General features: G+C 44.0%; 1 protein-coding gene across 4 annotated transcripts in view; it reads right to left on the reverse strand.

Moving 5' to 3' along the window:
• Positions 1 to 87: 87 nt before the first annotated feature.
• Positions 88 to 21,277, reverse strand: part of LOC117611804 (protein expanded) — a 45,448-nt gene continuing 24,258 nt past the window's right edge. For 2 of the 4 annotated variants that reach the window (XM_076690637.1, XM_076690638.1), the window contains 10 exons: positions 18,378 to 18,477; positions 10,774 to 10,853; positions 7,652 to 7,731; positions 5,669 to 5,909; positions 5,324 to 5,599; positions 5,087 to 5,252; positions 4,631 to 4,957; positions 4,262 to 4,540; positions 2,059 to 3,959; positions 88 to 1,959 (listed from right to left, as the gene is read on the reverse strand). In XM_076690637.1, coding sequence (XP_076546752.1) covers positions 1,471 to 1,959; positions 2,059 to 3,959; positions 4,262 to 4,540; positions 4,631 to 4,957; positions 5,087 to 5,252; positions 5,324 to 5,599; positions 5,669 to 5,909; positions 7,652 to 7,731; positions 10,774 to 10,853; positions 18,378 to 18,477 — 3,939 coding nt within the window. In that variant the 3' untranslated portion in view covers positions 88 to 1,470. Of the gene's footprint in view, positions 1,960 to 2,058; positions 3,960 to 4,261; positions 4,541 to 4,630; positions 4,958 to 5,086; positions 5,253 to 5,323; positions 5,600 to 5,668; positions 5,910 to 7,312; positions 7,575 to 7,651; positions 7,732 to 8,770; positions 8,833 to 10,773; positions 10,854 to 18,377; positions 18,478 to 21,277 lie in introns of those variants that run through there. The other 2 variants (XM_076690640.1, XM_076690641.1) reach the window with 2 other exon arrangements.

Consider the following 21,277-nt stretch of genomic DNA (forward strand, 5'->3'; position numbering starts at 1 on the left):
GATTCAAAAATAAATCTATCCTGTGTCATACATTACTTTGTCCCGTTTCCTACAGAATATAATATATATTATTTTTTTCAAACGATCTTCATTATAAAAAAAGAGTTTATTATTCGTAGCTGAGGTGGCGCGTGGTACATACATGAGGTTTTCGACTACAACAAGTCCTATAATTTCACGCAAATACTATGTACAGACATGGTTCGTGTTGTAATATTAATATCTACCATTAATTAACATAAGTCAACGTTACGTCTACAAATTGTTACCCCTTACACGTCTACGATCTAATGATTAATGTGTACGAAAGATCGACGCTAACACGAGACTCTTGCGTAGTATTATAGTAGTCAAAATATCAATTGTTTCGCGTTCATTACCGTTCAGTAAAGTACGTGTTCTGTAGTGTAGTTAAAAGGAGAATTCGTCTATCGTACCTCGTACCGGCTGCTTTTCCTTCTTCTTGCCAATGAATAATCAATTTTTCTCATCGAGCCTGCTTATGCGCTTTAATTCTCTTAAATAAAGAAAACGAAATAAAAAAAAGAAACTACACTTACAGTTACGTACACGCAAATGTATTATTATAAAACAAAAAAACCGCTTCGATAGAAAGTATCATAAAGCGAGCGTTGATTGAGTTATTTAAAAAAATATAATAGTAATAATAAAGACAAGAATCATCTGGATGGTAATAAATATTACTTTCGTAGACACATGTATAAAAAAAAAAAAAAAAAAAAAAAAGTATGAAGGTACTATTTCTCTAGTTACATTAATCATACCTGTCTTCGTTCAGAGTATAAAAATATCCGAGTAATTAGTACCTAAGAAAAATCGTTGCTCTTGTCAGATAACTATTATATGTACAAGAGCGTCTTTTACGCTTTCGTCATTAGGATTTTACAACAATCGCGTTTAATGTTCCCTTTGATCGCGCTAACCGCTTTAGTTGAGCAAAAAGTAACGTTAATGGACACTTTATTGTCTTATTGTAAATGTGTGTGCGTGTGTGTCTGTCTGTCTGTGTGTACGTGTATATGTTTCTATATTATTCTACGTACGAAACACTTATGTTCGTTCGAATAGAGGAAAAAGTGAAATTTTCAACGTTATTAAAGAGATCATTAAAAAGAAAATTGAATCGAATGAGAAAGGGATCATCTTTAGCTTCTCGAAGGTTTTCCTAGATTCAATGATTTCGTATCTCGACAGTATTACCGACAAGTAGAAAAATTGTAAACGATATAAAAATGGCACCCTGAGTTGAAGAAGCACGGTCTGTGAAACTTGTCTGTTTTAAGTATACCTAACGTCAGGATCTTTGTTTAGCCGTTATCAAAAAAGTTATCGTAAAATCGTAATCTTCAACGGCACATCGTGGAATGTGTACCTTTATCGAGGTATAAAATTGTTCGTAACGTTGCAAGAGTCGGCAAAGGTCCCCTTCGCCTATTTTTCAATTTCATCTTACGAATGGGACGCTCTGGTCGGATCCTTTTTCACCGAGGACACGGCTGTCGAATTCGACACTTTGTAAGCGTTTCCCTTCACCTCTGCCGGGTGTTTGTGTGTACTCGTCGAAGATTTTCGAGGAGGTTTAGCGATCTGCGTGGTCGACAGACCGCTGACTGGATATTTGTTTCTGCTGGAAGTTCCAATATTACTTGTTCTCGTACCATTCTTCGCGGACGTCGAAGAAGATGTCGTCTCAGTTGGGGGATGCTTTGGCATAACGAACGCTTTCGTTTGTTTCAGTAAATACCGATCATTGCATAATGCCGATATCAATGGCAAGTCCAAGTTGCGACTTTTCTCACGAAGCGTTCGAATATCCAACATTCCATTCTCTTTTCCTTCCTCGCGTTCGCGTTCCTCCGTTCCCATCGTTTTCGACGTTTTATTCGGCGAAGAGGATGACGACGAGGCAGACGGAAGCGGTTGATTCTTCTCAAGATTCTGTAAATAAAATTTCGTTAGTGTTCGTTCGAATCAAAAATATTGATTTCCTTTTCTTTTGGTTTTGCTCGAGGAAACATTTTCGTTTGATATAGGTACCTGTATTTCGTAAGGAGGAGGCGGAGGAGGTGGTGGTAGCCTACGATGCTTGAGTTGCGGCAACGACTGCAACTTGATGCTGGAAGGAGAGTCGAAACATTTCAAGATATTCTCGTCGCTTCTGGTCCTGGAAAATGCGTGGAGCGTATGAGGATGAGTCGGTGCTGGTGGTTCCCGTCTAAGACTCTGACTTCCTGCCGACGAACAAGTAGCTCCACTGTATAGGGAACTGGTACTGGCAGCGTAGTGACTGCTCAGATTACTATGCGGTAAATAATTGTTAGAGCTGGTATCGCTGCTACTAAGGTTTTGATTCGAAGCGTATTTTGAGGGTGACGAGAAGGAGGAACCGGGTAGGTACGGTGTGCTACGATACATCACTAACGATTTATTGTTGAACGATGGATAAGGGGGTGGTGGATAAGCAGCCATTGCTGCAAGAAGAGATCCTTGTTTGGCATCGATGTACTCTTGCTTCGACACGGCAGGATCCTTCAGAGGGAACATAACGTAATCGACGTCGGAATAGAGTTGCTGTTTATACTGTTCGATTTGCGACCTCGCAACTTGACTGGTGTATACGGTAGCCAAGCTGGGTGGCGGCGGTGGAGGTTGTCTAGGGTGAATCATGGGTGGCGGAGGGGGTGGCGGAGGAGGTGGTGGTGTCAAGTAAGGCAACAAAACCGGACCACCACGTGAAGCGTGGACGTCCAAATAATTATTCGGTCCAACGACAAGAGCGGCAACGGGAGCGTGAACTGGGGTAGGTTTCATTTTGTCACCGGGATAAGTAGGGGGTTGAATTCTGGGCGGTGGTTTCGGGGCGATCGAGGCAACGTCGTCGTTGCTCGTATGATTAGCGGCGATGCTGCTGGTGGTCTTTGAATTCAACGGCGTTATATTGCCGTTGTTGGATTTGTTGTTCGTCAGATTACTTTGAAACTTGCTCGACGTTACAGTAGTAACTCTCGACACGATCTCTTCGGTGCTGCTGGTCGGGTACAATTTCGAAATGGCTTCCTGTCGAGTAACGTCCGAGACTTCTGGATACGGCGGTGGTGGTGGTGGCGGTTCCCTGGGTTGGACAGCGTCGTTTCTCGGTGGCGTAGGTGGTGGTATTTGGATTCTTTCTCTGGGCGAAGTATAAGGCGGCGGTGGCGGTGGTGGATCGGTTCTTCTCGGTGGTAAAGGGACGAATTCGCCACGTGTCGCGTTGTACGGCGGTGGAGGCGGAGGTTCTCTCTCGATATCCGGTATCTTTGCTCGCGACGAGTTTATCGTAGCATAATCCATGCTGACCGGATACGGAGGAGGTGGAGGAAGTTGCCTGTCGCTGTCCGTCCTCGGCGGAGGAGGTGGCGGTGGCATAGTAACGTAATCGCAATCGGAATCCATGGAGTTGCTGATGGTTTTTCGGGGAGGATAACGTCCAACGATCAAATCCGAAAGCTCGTCGGCTGACAACAAAGGTCCTACGCTGGATGGATCGCTACCGTCCCCTCTGAAACTTCCAGCACTGAGTATGCTGTTGCTTCGCGATCTAGAATCTTCCAATTGTTGATCCAGAGATACCGCAGACATAGCGGAAACCACTATGTCGTTAGCGACATCGTCGTCACCTTTGCAGACGCTGTAAATCGGTTCTTGATCATCGGTACCAACGTCTTCCGTGTAAACGTCGCTCGTCTCCGATCTAAGCCCACTGTGGATGGTGTAGAAACCGGATGTCACCGAAGCTTCATCGGTAGTCGACTGGACGGAACTCAAGGCACACATGTCACTCGCTGCCGATGATTCGTTTGCGTCTCCGCTAGGTGAATACAAGTCTCCGATTCTCTCGTCCTGCATCTCGCTGCTCCTTAACGTGTACACTCCACTGGTCTCGCTCGCGATGTCGGTACCTGGAAAAAATTCATCGAGTCTTGCGAGTCTGGGAAAATCAGAGCGGGTAGATTTTCGAAGATGCCCTAACAATAAGATCAGATCGAAGATGACCAGTTCGAATACTACAAGTACATTTAAGGAACGGAATTCTTGTTTCTTCGGTCGTTCAACTGGTTCCTTTCTGATCATTTCCAAACACCAAAATGTTTTAAATACAATCTATTTATTTCAGAATTATATGTATTCGGTCGAATTAGCTTGATTTTTTCCCTGTACAAGAAAAAAAGAAGAAATATGAAAGCTGTTAGAAAAAACTCACCCGCGTATTTGCCAGCTTTTTTGCACCTGTCGTAAATGGCACCAGGAAAGCTAGCGGTTTCTGAAGAAACCGCTGAATTCTGTGCCGTATGGGAGTAACCGAGCTCGAGACTGGATGTTGCCGAGGTGCGACGCATTCGCGGCGGTCCACCAGCAGGTGCATTCACAACCACCACCGTGCTACAGCTGCTACTGCATTGCGATCCCTCGGCCCCCGTTGCTGCACTCGAAGCTAATCGCAGTGCAGCCGTCGTAGGAGTGTTGTCCGTACCGTCGACTTCTGAAAATGTTTACAACCGTTCTCAGAGATTCCACGCCTACGCGATTCAAACTTAATCGATATATCGTTAATTCTGTGAATAGAATTTACCATCAACAGTAGAGGCTGGCGAGGACGGCATCGAACGATCCTCGATATCTGCATTCGAGCCGTTCACCAGGCAGCCGCCGCCGCCGCCGCCACCGCCACCGGGGTGCGAAGAAGAATTTTCGGTAAGACGCGGAAGACACTCGGTCGAGGCTGGCGCCGTGTCTGGTTCGTCCTCGCTATGAACCCGATCGCTGACAATTCCAGAAGTTGTGTTGGACGAGGTGCTGGAGATAACAGAAATTCGTTGGTCCCCGCGCGCGCCTCGTGCTGTTAAGCTCAGCTTGCATCGTGCAGGATACATGTAGCAGTCGCGAAGAACCTTTCTCTCTGTACAGATTGAAAACAGAGCATCGATCTCGAGATGAAACGTTTCCGAAAGTTTCTACACGCACCAACCATCGTTTTCGAATGATCTGTTTGATGAAAAAAAATAGAAAGAAACACGGTTACTCTCACCTTCCTCCTCTCGCCTCTTCGCCTCGTTTACTCTAGGTGCTATGGCCATGGAGAACTGATGGGTGTCTCGACAGAGGCCCAGAAGAAGTTTGCTCTTGTCATCGCATCCGCTGTAGAGAGTAAGCTTGTCCGGCTGATCGACTGCGCGTATTTCGAACTTCTTGCGCTGTGTATCAGAGAAAATTTTAACAAATCTCGTTACTTTTCAAGAAAAGTACGTGAAAGAAAGAAACTAACGTCGAAGCAAAGTTTGCCAATGTTGTTCCAGGCAAAAACACGCGGTGTCTCTTCCTCGGCGTAAACTCGCACACCGCGAGCACATATCGCGAGTAGTATACGTCCTGGACCAGCCTCGTTCTTGCTTCTTCGCAGGCGATAAAGGTGAGCGTTGAGCGGCGCCTCCAACAGCACCGCCTCCCGGATGTATTGCAATTCTGCCTCCTCCCTTGACAGACCCCGGTTGTCTCTGTGCTGAGCCGCCAGCACGCCGAGCACATTTGACTCCAAGCACATCTAAAGAAAAGCGCATCACCGTTCGTTACATTTCAAGCAAGGATCAATTGGTGGAAATGAAATACTTACGTGAGGTGGAAGGTAATCGGTGGGTTTACAGTATCCCACTGCTCCCGCGTGTGGTCTATGCCGTTCTTCGGAGTAGTCGCCAAGATCGGCTTGTAAGGCAAGACCGGCGAGTGTAAGCAACGGTGTAACGATAGATGGTTCGTGTAAGGGATGGTGAGGATGCAGGCTCTCAACCCCACCCCCATGCCTGACCACGTTGTCCCGCAATTGCAGGTAATAGTGGTGACGGGTCGTTTCATCGCTGAAATCATGTAATAAACGTATCTACCATAAATATGATACAACGATGATACTTTCAAAGCCACCACAGCCGAGATAAGACTCGAAATTTCACGAGACGTCGCTTGTGATCGGTGCAAAATGAATTTCATTTGGTAGACGTGACAAAGAAACGATCGAGGCAGCTATTCGTAGAGAGAGAAAAAAAAAAGATTCATCAGTATGGAAGCACCGGATTTAATTATTCACCAGTCACGCTACGATTCATTATCTCGAACGAGCGTGTCAAAAACATTTCTAAAACCATTCGGCAGAGTTCGATGTGTCCACTACGAGGAAGAGGAATATATCCTAGGACCATTTTATGCAAATGACCATTTTCAAATTATCCAGAAAAATTGTAATTCTTCGATCCGCCGTATCGTCAGATTTTAAAATTACTCTCAGCTAATAAATATAATAACGCGTAATCAGGGTCGCTTCGTAAACAGTGAATTATAGTATCTCGAAAGGTATTATTCGCTGTGAACCGGAAAACGTGTATAAGTGTGCATTACATGGCATTACGTTGAATTACCATCGTATAGAAAGAAGATCCGTACTTCCTCAAATAGAAGGCTAATTCCGGTACTGGTTCGTCGATAAACTAAATGCGACGTAACAGCGTAATAATACCTGTGCCATTCGCTTCTACAGATAATGCGATACGAAATTCGAGTCATCTTCGTTATTAACTACTAACAAAAATGTACATCATAGCGAAAGTAAAAGAAAAAGGAAGAAAAAAGGAGCAGAGAAGAGGCATGTCAAGTGTAACGATTGAAACTGATCCTATAAATCTGGTAAGGTTTGCAATCCTGATTGATCGTACTGGTTCTTTTATATTACGAACGAAACCCTCGTCGAGAGGGAGGCGCGGTGATTGGCAGCGAGGCACCATGTAAATCACGGGTTTCGGGTGGAAATCAGAAAGCAACTACGGATCGGTATAATTACCGGGACGAGTACTTTCATTTAACGCGTACGGTCTATCCATCACGCGTCACGTAATAATTTATAATTACAAGAGTGGGTAGCACTTAGCTACCGGACAGGAGTCCGAACACCAAAGTGAGGATTTCGTTTCTCTGTTCATCTTCTCACAATTAGGATACTTTTAGGACTTAGATATCATAGTTTTCCTATAAAATCCCTAATCTAAGCAAATCCCTTCTTGTTGTACCTCGTCTTTCGTTTCTCTTTCCTCGAGCGTCTTTCTGTCTTTTATCTTTTGGTCCGTCGATCTGCCCGAAGGCAAGGTAGGAACCCTTATAATCGCGATACACCGCGGCTAGGAAAAAGGGACAAAAGGGAGAGAGGATAGGTTTGGCAGTTTGACCAGGTACGGTGGCAACAGGGGAGTATTTGAAGCGGAACGCTAATTACTCCGATTAATTCTGCAATCCATTTGGGGGCCTGTCCGATGCTCCGAGCGTCCTCGACTAATTTAGCTTCCTACGAGAGAGGCCAGCCTTTCTCGAGTGAATAATTTGTCAGCCGGTGGGGTCGATCCGACTACCGGAGTTTTTATTCGCCCTTACGATTCCGATCGCCGCGCCGCGCCGCGCCGATTTCATTCGGTTCTTTTCTCTTTCTCTTTCTTCGGTTTCAAACGAGCATTGGCTTACCTTCGGACAACCTACATTTCAGAAAGCTTGGAAAGGCGTCTCCAATTTGTTACGTTGCAAGGTTGTAAGAAATTTCGAACGATTTTGGAAATCTTACCTTAACAGCAATGGCGTATCGATGTAATAACGAACACGAAAATAGAGGACGAAAGCTGGCCTTCCGCTGCTGTCTAAGCCCTACAACAAAGGAAAATAGAAAAACAATTATATTTTTAGATTTTCTTATTTAAAATAAATTCACAATTACTAATTACATATTACACAACGTTACATTATATCTTATAATTACATCGTGGACAAGTCTATCGCATCGACAGCTTGCCTAGATAAATATCGAGTGCGTTCTATTAATTACACATAATCATTGATTATCCAGCTAAGACAATGAACCGATGTTTTGATAATTGCATTGTTCTTTCGAGGACTAAGAAACGCGAGCCTAGTCCTCTCTATCAATTATATCAAACAAACGCGTCGCTCATATTATTCTCGTCGTTGAATCGATAACAGTCAATATCAGGATCATTTTCATTGCCTTTGATTCGGATTAAAGGAATCATCGATAAATCGTACAATTAGCTTACGAATCTCGAATTCGCTTTGTCTCATAGCCCATTCGAACATTAAGTTTGCCGAGCTGACGAGCTACCGCGACGAAACGTGGGCGAATTAACTAAACTGTGAATACGCCCGCACACACGTTTCCCCACCCACGCGTTTTCAAATACGGTAGCCACACACCGCTACCACCTACAACACGGGTCTAAATTCACCATCTTCCCATTCGTGAAACTCGAGGCTCCGAAACAACGAGATTCGAGGATCGATAATGCGAAACTTCGCTTTAAAGGTTCATTCTAATCAAAAGGATTTCGTGGATTTCACCACGAATAGAAATTAACAGCCACTCGCAGCGAGGAACGGGCCACTTTTGAAAAGTGTACCCTGGAATGACCGATACATCATCCAACAGAGACAGAACGAAAAGAAAAAAAAATGAAAAAATGTGGACGACAGAGGACGAAGATGAGAAGAGAGGAAGGTCGAAAAAGAGAACGGATGGGAATCGGACAGGCAGCAATAACGAAGTCAGCTCCAAATTCGGTAGCCGAAAATTAAACCGAGAAGGGTTTCTCGGTTATGTCTAGACCTAGACCCTCCGGTGAAATCGTAGCAAATTATACCGTCCCCCGCTCCATCCGCATATTTTACCAACCATAAATATTAATCCAGCATGGTGTATGCTTCTTCATTCTCCATTCTCCATTCTCCATTCTTCACCTTCCTCGACCACATCTGCCTTCGTTCATTCGTCCTTCTGCGCTCGCTGAACATTCTTAGATGGCCCGAAGGGTACAGTCGCAGCTAAAATCTATGGGTACGATCTGAGCTTCTTATAAAATCTATAGGTACTACATATATAGATGGTATCGAACGAATGAATGGTAACTGCCGATTGGTACGGTAGCAGGTGTGGCCTGTAATAATATATTATTGCTATACGAGCGATCAAATTTTTAACGTATTTTATTTATAAATGGAAACGAATAAAATTCTAAATACCGATAGAATTACCTATGCTAGCAATTTCAAGCAGCTGATCAAAGGATCGGAATAAAAGATTAATTCTCCATATTTTCTGCTCTTTTTATGGTCTAACACTTGATGGAAGTTATAATTCTTAAATTTTTATGCTGCTTTTTACACTTGAAAGCAGCCTATTAAATGGCCTCTTAAGACAGCGACGTAAATCAGCTCTCTGTTCATAGATTTGAATAAATTACCGTTATTTACTTAGATATTATTATAGAAATCTTTTTCGTATAAATCCAAGTATAATATAATAGGTATGAAAGTAAGGAACACGTGAGAAGACACCAGGTGGCAACGCGATAAAATTCAACGTGAAAAATGAAATGTTTGGAACGAGAATCCTCACCTTTTAACGTGGTCCTAATATCGTTGATATTGACTACTGCCGTTACTAGGCGTCTAGAAGGGTAATCGGCCACTTATAGGTGTTTCTGTTGCACCGTGTGCAATTGCACATTTCAAACAGTATCTCAATTATTAGGACTGTAACGGTTCTTAAATTTTTCCTGATTATGGTAGCCAGTTATTCTTCCTCTATATCGTCATTTTCGTTAGCTGATAACTGATTACCGATGGAATTCCAGAGGTATGGACAGGTAGGGAGAGACGAAGAGGGGATGTATAGGGGAGGGGCCGAGTTTTAATAGCGGAGGACCTCTGGCACGGCCACAGAAAATCCTCGCAGTCGATGTTCCGGCGAGATAAGCACGTAGTCCGGTAGCCCGGTTTTACCGGGCCAGTATTTATTGGTTATTGGTGTGGACCGTCATTAGCGAAACGGGGGTCCTACCGCTGCAAACAGATACGAAGATATCGCACGAGGTGGCTCTCTCTCTCTCTCTCTCTTTCTCTTTAAGTCCCTTCGAATCCGTAATTTCCTTCTCTGCTCCACTTCCTACCTTTCTACCTTTCTCGATCGAAAACATTTTTGCCGAGTTGACAAATTCTTGCCATCCCATTGCTCTTGCCCGCAATTTTGCTTACCAGCTAATTATTCCAATTACTCGGTAAATGCAAGGCGAATTTTTCTTAAGAGGGTTGGATTAAATACTAGAGGGTTTAAAAGAAAAGGGAGAACGAGATGTTGCAAAGCTACTCGTGTTGAAGAGGGGTTTAGCGCTACCCTGCAGGCAAAACCGTGGATGGAAATGCTAATTTCAACGAACAGAGCCTTCTACGCACTACCCTTCTCTCTCTGTTCATAATTTATGCAACATTTTCTAGTTTCGGCTTTGCAAAATAGTGTTTCAAAAAATTCGTATTTGTATTTTTTACAACGCCAAAGAGGCATTTCGGTTTTTAACGCTAGTGAGTACAGTTTCATCGGCAGTTTAAAGTGTAAAGTTGTAAATTTCTTAAGTAACCATTATATCGTACATCGTACGTGGTGGGTGGATAAAGCGACAATCGGGTTATAGTGTAATTCACACCGCTTGTTTTTCGTTTCATCCGATGCCAGAACGTAAGCACGTATTAAAATAAGAAAAGGGAAAAGGAAATATTCGAAATTGTATGAGAACATTGTAGGGAAACAGGTTTCACGTCCGTGCTTTCGTTATCGCGTATTGTTTGAACGTTATTTACCAAAGTAATCGTATTGTTTGCTACGAAAAATCATCTACTTACGTATGTATGAGAACTTCGCCAGTTCTTCGGTGCGTATTTGCTTAATTTATTCTCGGGATCGACGAACAGGTACTCGCCGTCTGAAACACCGAAAATATACAATAATTGAGAATTTATTCTTTCCTCGTTACATTTGAATAAGAAATTTTTCAGTTTTAAGATCATCGATAATAAAAAAGAATATTACTGCAGGCGAGTGTGAATTCGTTAACGTGGCGAAGGGAGACGAAGAGAGTTTGAAAAAAAGTTTTCCAACGACCGCTAGCCTGGCCCCCATTAAGCATCAAGAAACCGACTCCTTAGTCATCCTCTCGGTCTGACAAATTAATTTTATCGGCGTCGACGGTGTTTCTTTATTATAATCGTGGGGCAAATACAAACTGGTTGGAACGACAGGCCCGCGAGATTCGGGGTGATCGTGGTCGGCCGAAATGGTCCCCCGTACAAGGGCCGCGCGTATGCGTTCACGGTGCCCTGATATGGTGGTTGCGTCGAGCCTCGGGGACCCATTCTCCTCGCTCGACTTTTTACACGGCTGATGGTCCGAAATGCCGATACCCCTAAACGAGCGAAACAATGAAAGAGCTTGTCGGCGAGGAGATGTTGGTGAATGAGACGGCCCCCAAACCTGTCCTGCCCACATGGGGCCAGACACTCGGCTCCCAGACCCTCGTGACGCGACGCGACGCGACGCGATGCGAAGTGCGCTTTCCCAACTGCAACTCCATCTCCAACCCGGACCCCTTTCCGACCTTCCTTTACACTCTCTCGTTACAATTATTACAAAATATCTTTCAGCCGAGCGTACAGTACGAAATCATTATAGGTTACGTTTCAAACATCTACTCCTGAATGAAACTGCAGGTCGTAAAGCCGGTCCCCCGGATAGTGTCGCGCCACGATTCTTCTCTCTCTTTCTCCTCGGTTTTACGAAGCAGCAAATAGGAGTGGAGAATTCTCGGACACCCTGTATTTAGCATATTTCGATTTGCCCGAGATACACCGAGCCGTCCAGCTCGACGACGTCCGATGCTACGTGTGGCATGCTGCCTTTCAGACACGAACCAGCGGATCGAGCCACATTCCGCGGTGGAGCCGGCCAAGGATGAAAGAAGAAGGAGCCGGGGGGATGTAATGCACTCTTCGCGTCGCGGACAACAGGGCCGCAACCTGGCCCTCCTCGACGTTTCTTCGCTTTCCTCTCCTTTCCTTTCCTTTCCTTTCCTTTCCTTTCCTTTCTGCTGCCAAAACGTGGAAGGAACAACGACGCCAGGACGACGAGAAGTTGGCCGAAAAGCAACCAAGAAAAAATTAAGGAGAAGAAGGAAAGAAGGTTAAGGCGGACGAGAGAAAAAGAAGGTTGGGGGTGGCGACCTAAGAAGGTCAGAACATGGTATTTCTTGCAGCCGGCAACAGTCGGCTGCGTCATTAACCCTTGTATCGCGATGCCTGGGTCACTTGAGACCCGTAAACAAGCAGCTTCAACTCTGTTTATATTTTTAACAATACAATCGTCTTATATTTTTTAAGCAGATGCGTCTCTTTTCTTTGGCTAATCAATTTGTATCCTTGTTATTTTCGATCCTGAAAATCGACACGAATCGTTGGTTGGTAAATATAGACGGATGTGTCCGGTGGGTAAGGGATGGTGAAAGTCGTAAGTTCTTCTTTCGTTGCGATCTCTCCGTCCGTGGCCGAGGGCACCTGTGTTACCCGAGGTATAACCCGACCATTACCGGGGAATGTTGCCCGAGGGCTAACCCTGGCCCTCGTGTAACCAACCATCCGGGCCCATCGGGCCCATCTTATCCCACTAGACATTCCCTCCAGTCACGGACCAAGCAAGATCTTAAGTCCTTCTTTCTCTTTCTTTCGCCTTCCTTTTTCTCTATCTTTGATCCATTCTCTTTACCTTCCTTCCTTCCTTCCTTCCTTCCTTCCTTTCTTCCTTCTTTTATTCTTTTCTATTTTTCTACTTCTTTCTTCGTCCATCTCATCCTCTTTTTTTCAAACGCCACGCCCAGAACAAGCCTAGACAACGTTCTTACTTTTTTACGAGCTTCAACAAAGATGCGCAAGAAACGAAGCAACCAAGGGAAATCATTATCCTGGGTTAATCGTGCAAAATTTTGCCTTATTCCGTTCCTACAGGATTTCTACCCTAATGCAGCTTGAGTTTAGTATACATTAATTTGCTGTTTTATTGTCAGTGGGAAAAGCAATGTATGGAAGAGAGTTGGTGGTGTAAAAGGTAGAGAGCGGAGCGGAGGAACCCTGTCCGAGCAATCAGGGGTGATTACGGGTGTAATTACGGTTACGGCGCATTGCTGCACCACGGGATGAGAGAAGGAACATTGTTTCTTTCTGGGAAACCGACGGGTTTATGGGGATCGTTGGTTCGCGGTTTTTTCTTGTCGTGAAGCGCGAATCCCTGCCACGACCGAATACCCTTTTCTCTCGCTTGGATCCCTCCTTTTACTGTCCGCGGTGAATGTGTGTTCCCTTCGTTATTCTCTCGCGATAATCGAGCCGATTTTACGCGGAACGTCGACCCCCGTTACCGTGAAACAATCTCTTCTGATGCGAGTATGCCCGATCCAGAGATTCGCGAGGCTCGCTTTCTTTAATCGTAAGGGAAATGGCAAGAAGGTAAAACGATATCACGTATCACAAATTAAAGTTAATGAAAATAATGGTATCAGTGTTGCAACATCAAAATTCCTACCCTCCTACAACCCGTTTAATTGTTAATTAAAGTTTCGCCGATGCCGCGAAAGCGGAGCAATGATTTATTAGTGTCATTGCGAAATTGTGCAATTAATACGTGCACCAGAATATAAATACTTCTCAAGCTGGCATAACAATTTAATTAAAGTGTTCGTATAAATCTTAGCAGTCGAAGAGTATTCTACCTTGGAGCAGGCCAGAAAAATCACTTGGTGCAACTATTAAATACACACTTTTCAACGGTGCACGGAACCGTGGCCAACTGCTCGCCCACTTGTCTCTCTACCTACACTCTACACACTACCCTATGTATTTAAAAGAAGAACGGAATGCGTTTCTGTACGAGTAACCGTCGTTCGAATCAAGATACTATTGTGCCTTCTTTCCTCCTGTAGAATCACATTGAAATTTTTTCATACCATCTTCAACCTTGGATGCAGGCATGCAGGTACGTGTGAAGAATTTCAAGAGAATGTGCGGACGTGTAATCCGCGACATTATCCGTTCGATTGCACGATAAAGATACGCGTGCAACGAAGAATCACCTTTTTTTTTAATCTGACTGCAGATTGATTATAATGACTGGCTGTCATGTGAGTGGAATTCGACGACGGTCCTCGGCGTTCGAAGAAAATTTATACATTTTACTTGCAACAAAGGGAATGGTATAAGCAAGATACTTAAGTACCGAAATCGTATCCAGAAGTTTCTGAACGTTATTACACGTTGATGGCCGGTAACGAAGCGGGCCTCGCGTTGCATTACGGAAGATAGATGGAGTTTCGTTGAACGAACCGAGGGGGATAAAATGTGGTTTCCACTAGCACCATTACTACCACCGGGCAGAAACGATCGTACTACCACCACCGACACCACTCCTCCACCGGAGGCTACTATCTGGAGCTCATCGCATATTTCATCCCGATCAAATTATTCCCAAGGTACAAAACACGCCACGTACGTCCAACAGAGAACCATCTTTCGTTCCTGCCTTTTGGCAACCAAACGAAAACGAGAAAGATAAAGAGAAGGCAGGAAGAAAAAGGTGAATAGAATAGTTAAAGAAATAGTTGGCATTAAATATTTTGGAAAATTTTTGAGAGATCAATCTAACAAAGGGAACTACCCAAGTGTTACACTCACTTATTAATGAAACTTTGCCAGCTTGTAGAGCTCGTCGAGCTGAACACGCCTGTACCCCGTTTTGTGGGCAGACGACTAATTGTTTAAAAGATATTAATAATTAAAGTTAGTTATTACTTACATTGAGAAATATGACAGACTCGCAATCTAGAGATCCACGGTTCAAATCCTTGATTCCCAACATTTTTTTTTTCTTTTTTTAATGATAATTTTCCTCTTTCTGAATAACTATTACATAAAAATTATCAAAAAAAAAAATTTTGGGAATCAAGGATTTGAACTGAGGACCGTCAGATTGCGAGTCATGGATCCGCTCCGTGGTTAAACACATGACTCGCAATCTGAAGGTCATCGGTTCAAATCCTTAGTTCTCCAAAAAAAATTTTTTTTTTTTTTGATAATTTTTATGTAATAGTTATTCAAAAAGAGACAAATTATCATTAAAAAAAGAAAAAAAAAATGTTGGGAACCAAGGATTTGAACCGTGGATCTCTAGATTGCAAATTGTATGTATAAGTTTGTCATACTTCAGAATGTAAGGAGTAACTGTAATTGTTAATATCTTTTAAACAATTAGCCGTCTGCCCCCAAAGGGGGGTATAGGCGTGTTCAGCTCGACGAGCTCTACAAGCTGGCAAAGTTTCATTAATAAGTGAGTGTAACACTTGGGTAGTTCTCCTTGTAAGGGTAGAAAATGTAAAGCAGCTTGTCTTTAAAATAAAAGAAAAGCAAACGCCGTTCGCTGGATGAGTCGGTTATCTTCTCGGTGCTGTTGTTTGTGGTCGTCCACGATCTCGTTGCTCTCGCGTGGAACATGCAAGAAAGGGGGCTTCATTAGCGATCGCGTAATATAAATCAAACGACGACGCGTTTTAATTTATAAAACGCCATTACAGCTTATGAATGAGCCATTCATGTGAGAGCGTTCGCTTCTTGGACACGTGTCCCCGTTGTTACGAGCACGGCAGTCGGAAAGGGAGGGCCAGTGTGTAGAGCAAGAGGAAGGGAGAGAGACGGTTGGAAGGAGAAGAAGCAGAGAGGGACCGGACCCGGACCCGTACCCGGACCCGGACGGTCCACCAGCAGTAAAGAAACAGAAAAAGGAGAGATGGACGATGGAAGATGGAAGGACGTCCAAAAGGAAAGGTGAGAGAAAAAAAAAAGAGGCAAGAGACGGCGAACCTTGGACGAAGGAATTTTCTTTCCGCGATCAATCGATCATGAAACTTTGTAGTTTCATCGTGGAATGAAAAGAAAATGGATTTTCAGAAAAGTGCCGCGAGTGACGAAAGCGAAAGTGGAAGAACCAGTGTATAGATTATAAGACTTTACATTTAGCACTCTAATTATGTCAACGTAAGATGAGGATTTGTTGAATAAGTAGGAAAGCTAAGGAGCCCGAATGACGTTTGGTAAATGGTGCAGAAGTTGAAAGCAGAGAAGAGAGATCGGCATGCGTAATGGAGGGGAAGGAAGGAAGGAAGGAAGGAAGGAAGGAAGGACGTTGAAGCCCTGTTGTGACGCACAACCTTAGCTTCATCGAGGTACATACATACATACATGTATATACCGAGTGGACCTGCTAAGGCCCATTCTCTCCTCCTTCCCTCTTTGCCCTTCCGCCTCTGAATCCCCCGGTTCTGGGCCCTTGCCCCTCTACCCTCCGTCTCCCTACACATCGACCATTCCTGTCCGCGGAGTCCTCCTTCCACATTCCTCGCTTCCAAGTCCCCGTGCGGCAGAGATGCTTGGGCGGGAGGTGGAATACGAGAGGCCCTATACAAATCACCGGGCTACCGTCTTACCCGGGCTCATTCTTCCTCTCCCTCCTCTTCTTCTTTCTTCCCTTTTTTTCTCCCTTTATACACCTATCTCTGTCCTCTTCAAAACGCGAGCTGCTCTATTATCTCTCTCTCTCTCTCCCTCGTTCTTCTTCTTCTTCTTCCTTCCTCGCTTTTTCTTTCCACCCTTCGTCCTTTATACATACATGTATATGTATAATACGCGCACCAGGGGTGTGTCTTTCTTTCTCTTCGTTTTACCATCCATACGCCATCCTTCTCGTGCACTTTCATGTCCCTTTTCGTCGGCTCCTTTTTCTCTTGTTGCGAACAACACGCAGCTCGACCCTCGGCCACGCACACGTACCACGCGTTCACGCCCAAAAAATTTCACCTTTCATATAAATTACTCGCGACATCCTCGCCTCTGACACGTAACCCCATAGATATTTTCTCTATCGTATCTATGATCGTTAGAAGAATTCTTTTTAAAAAAATCCACGTAATGACCGTATAGGAGAACGGTATTGTGCACGGCAGAAAATTGCCAGATATTCCAAAGAAAAGTCGCTTGCAAAATCATGGAGCGAAAAAGCTTGCATCCTCTTCGATCGGGTTCCTCGGAGCCGAGGGTTGTAACCAAAGAACTTAACGGCGCGGCGTGGAACGGAGTGGCGTGGTGCCCGGAGCGATCCTCCTCGATATCTATTTTTAGTAAGAAGCGTCCAAGAGCAGACGGTGGTGATTACAAAATTGCAGCAACGATTGGTCCGTGTCATTTTACCGCCATGGGCATGGGGGTTGGCCGAACGGGATACGAAGAATACGGCTATGAAATGGAAGGAGTAGAAGAAGAAGAAGAGGAGGAAAAAGAACAATCTCGGACGCAATGACGATGAAGCAAAGAATATTCAAGTAACCAGAGAGAAGAAGTAGCGAGATTATAGAATAAGGCTTAGAAAAAGCAGGAATAAACGTAGAGAATCGTGTTGGAGGAGAAAAGAAATAAGCTCTCTTTGGATTTTCCTCGAACTAAAGGCAAATAGTATTTCGATTCTGAGCGAAAGAAGTGTAGACGTGTGCAACGAGTACGCCAAGTGAAGATCGTTTCGAGCGGTCGCGCAAAGCAACGCACGTATGCAGGGGTGTGAGCTACCTTTTTCTACTTGTTTTCCTTTTGCAGATGCATTTTTTTCCTGTCGTTCCATGGCTCGCGCGCCTCAAAACCCGCCAGCAGCTCAGGCTGGCCGTGATGGGGCCCCGTTGGAATGTAGAAGGGAGGGGTCCTGCAGGGCCCTGCGAGGCCCAAGAAGGCACCGGTTAGTGGGGGTACCAGTCGGACCGGCTTGTCACGACTGGTGGGAAGGCATAGAGTAGAACGAGGGGTAGTGGCCAGGCAAGGGTAGTAAGCGATAGAGGCGAGCGAATATTCGGTGAAGAAAGTGCTGGCCAGCAGGGGTAACAAGCTCAGAGAAGGGCCATCTGCCCTTCTTGGATCAACGTTTTCCTATCTTTCTTTAGGACACTGCGGTCTAAGAATTTACTTATCCCCTGTGGCTAACTCTGTCAATCCACAATAGCACGAAAGTCGTCGAAGAAACGAAGAAAGCAATTTGACGTGGCAGGAGGCGCGATCGCGAGGCCGATCCTGACGAGTATTCGCGCTCTCGCGAAATGCAACACCTAATGACTCGCGTGAGCTTCGGTAATTCGATCTACTCCGGAGCAGGTTAAAAAGTGGCTGGCCGTAATTCGAGGCGGATACGCTACCCGCTACCCCACAAGTCATTCACGATGCTCACTGGCCCGTCCGACCGCATTTCGTCCGTTAAACGACGGAACGACGGAAACGAGATCGTCGAACCAGCTTCTACGTACCTACCTACCTACCTACCTACCTACCTACCTACCTACAGATAAAGGAAGAAATTTTCGATGCTGCCATTTACTCACCGGACAGTATTGCCAGGCCGAACAGTTCGCAGTCTCGCATGCCCTGCTGGCCAAGAAGCATGCATGTCTGTGCGTATACCTCCTTTACTCTCGACTTCGCCTGCAATCATATACAAAATTCAATATTAACGCTACGTTTACCGACATTTCTTACACGAAATTCTAACACGAATCACATAAATGATTATTATTATTAGTCAAAGAAGAGAAGTATATTTATCAAGTTTTATATTAAGATGTTTATTGGATGCTGTAAAAATATCGACGCGATTCAAAAACGAAAGGGTTAAAAGAAAAAGAAAAATTCATTATAGACTGCAGCCAAAGTTTGATCTGTTCGATTGGTAAGATGCACGCTGGCATATCTACTTAATAACAATGCGTGGGTGTATGAATATTGTAAACGGTGAAAGCGTACCACATACCAGACTGATTACAATGGTCAACCGTCTTGTGGTAGATTGCAGGCATAGCCTATGGTTGACTAAGGCTATGCCATACGTCTCGCGTACGCCACTTGTCGAACGTGATAACAGAAAGCTGCGTTAATTTGTTGCACTTTATTATCATTTCACGAATACCAGTGAAATACCAGCGGCAATTATTTTCTATTCTTTTTATCGCGAAAAATCATCGGCACCGGTGTACGGCAAGTTGCTGACGGTACAGCACGAACCGGTGCACGGTAATCACGATTTAACCACCGTATAATTATGGAAAAGTCTGCGGCGCAGCCGTGGCCATTGTTCCTCGCTGCGCTCAATGAATTACAGATCCGATGGTAACAGGCGTGCGCGCAAGTTCACGCCGCGATGAATAAAAAAAATAGAAAAAAAGTAAAAAAGAAGCGTGTTGGACACCCACGGATATTCAAATCGCGATTCGCTTTGCCTCGCTTCCTACTCTACCATATTTGCCGCTTCTTTCTTTTTTCTTTTCTTCAACTGAATGCAGGTTTGTCAAAATATCGTGGCGATTCGATCATTATCGAATTAAGTATGTACGTACAAGCGATTAGATTTATCAGATGCAAATGATTCCAGGCTGATCCAGTTCGATACTAACTTATCCAGTCTGATCGAGCTTGATCCGATACAGACGATACCGAACACGCAGAAATCTACCGGTTATCATAAGCCTGCATTAAGTTGATATTTTCAATCCACATGAAATCATGTTATCAGGGCAATAATTGCACAATTTACAACACATGTAATTACGACGAGCGAAGTAATTAACGAATACAGTTCCTCGCTAGCAGTTAAGATTATCGCGATACCATTGCGTCTTATTTGTATCAAAGATAGTTATTTTTATAGAGAACACGATCTAACTCAATTTTCTTATAGTTCAAGACAAGAAACAGCTCAAGTGTAGTTAATATGTAGAATATTATTCGTTCGAAGATTATTTGTAATCGGTTCGAGTAACCTAATGTAATTGAAAGAAGAGTAAAACGATAGCAGAAAAAGAGTAACACGGTTGGATAAATTGTGAAGGAAAATATTATTATTGAATTGGGGTATTTTTTTTGGTCCTTTTTCTGAAGCATCAGGCCCGAAGGGAAAGGTTGCCTCATAAATGGTCGCGGTGGAATGCGCGCGCCAAGGTAGAGGAACAATTTATCGCCCCGTATCGAATATTTCGAATCGCTCGACGCATTCCGGCGCCGATCTTGTCCGCACCAAATCTCTACGGGCCACCATAAAATATCCACTGGAACAGGCTGTCGGCTCAGATTTACGGTCGATCCTATCGGTGACCGTTTTACGATTGGCTCTTTCAAACCAGTCACGGCATAGATTCGCGAGATTGACAAAAATATTCACTTCAAAGGATCTTCTTCCTTCTTCCTTCTTCCAAGATTTACTTAGCTTCGAACCGATCGCTAAAACGACTCGTGGCTACCGGCTTACCAGAAAATTCACTCCGATGGAACGGACAAATTAATTGACTTATCTTCCTGCATCTATTTGATCTACATTCTAGTGATCCACATTATACCGATCATTCTACATTCCGATGATTATCTTTCTAACCATCTATCTACCCGTTGTTCTATCCTACTTTGATTTCTTCGGTATACAATCGTGAATCCTATTGTGGTAATAGAATTCCTAATAAATTTCAAATAATAAAATCTTTCATGCATGGTTTTTTACGATTGCTTCGACCTCTCTCTTCAAATTAGGTTTTGTTACATTAACGAACAAGGAAAGTACAATTATGGCTCTCTTACGCTAGAAATTCCAATAAACTCAGAAGATTGGAATGAACGGAAGCAAGAGGTCTCGAACAATAGACGCATTATTTATCTTGCCAGGATGAAATCTAACCGAACGGTCGCGTCGTTCTTTCTCTAATCGCCGTTTTAATTATCTACTCGGTTATTACGCTATCGCTTCGTTGCAATAAATTAGCATCGAGGCTGGTAACACATATGAAAATAATATAATACCTATTATTGCCATGGGCAATTAATTTAAAAATTCTTTTTTAACGAAGAAACGATACGATTCTATTCTGATTCATCTTTTATCAAGGTTTTGTAGGAAAAAAAAATAAGAAAAGTTTCTCTACAAGAAACAAAACAATTATCCCAATGTACCTATAGTAATGTATAATAGTTAGTTAATCCGTTAGTAAATGTAAGGAGGCTAGAATGCATGCAGGCTGGTTGATTTGATAGGAGGCCAACATGGAAGCAGGCAGGCAGAACGAGGAATTTCCTTAGCAACCGGGAATTCAGATTCGTCGTTACAAATGAGCCTAGCTATAATTAGGAAGATGGTATCGTGTGAGAAGGTGCGCTACGCTCCGGCATGTCCGCCTATGCCGTGTACATCGTGTAGACCGTGTAGATGGTTTGTCTAACGACGCGAACAGGCAACAGACCTCGA

This window comes from Osmia lignaria, chromosome 10 (genome assembly GCF_051020975.1).
Source record: "Osmia lignaria lignaria isolate PbOS001 chromosome 10, iyOsmLign1, whole genome shotgun sequence".
NCBI classification, from domain to species: Eukaryota; Metazoa; Arthropoda; class Insecta; order Hymenoptera; family Megachilidae; genus Osmia; species Osmia lignaria.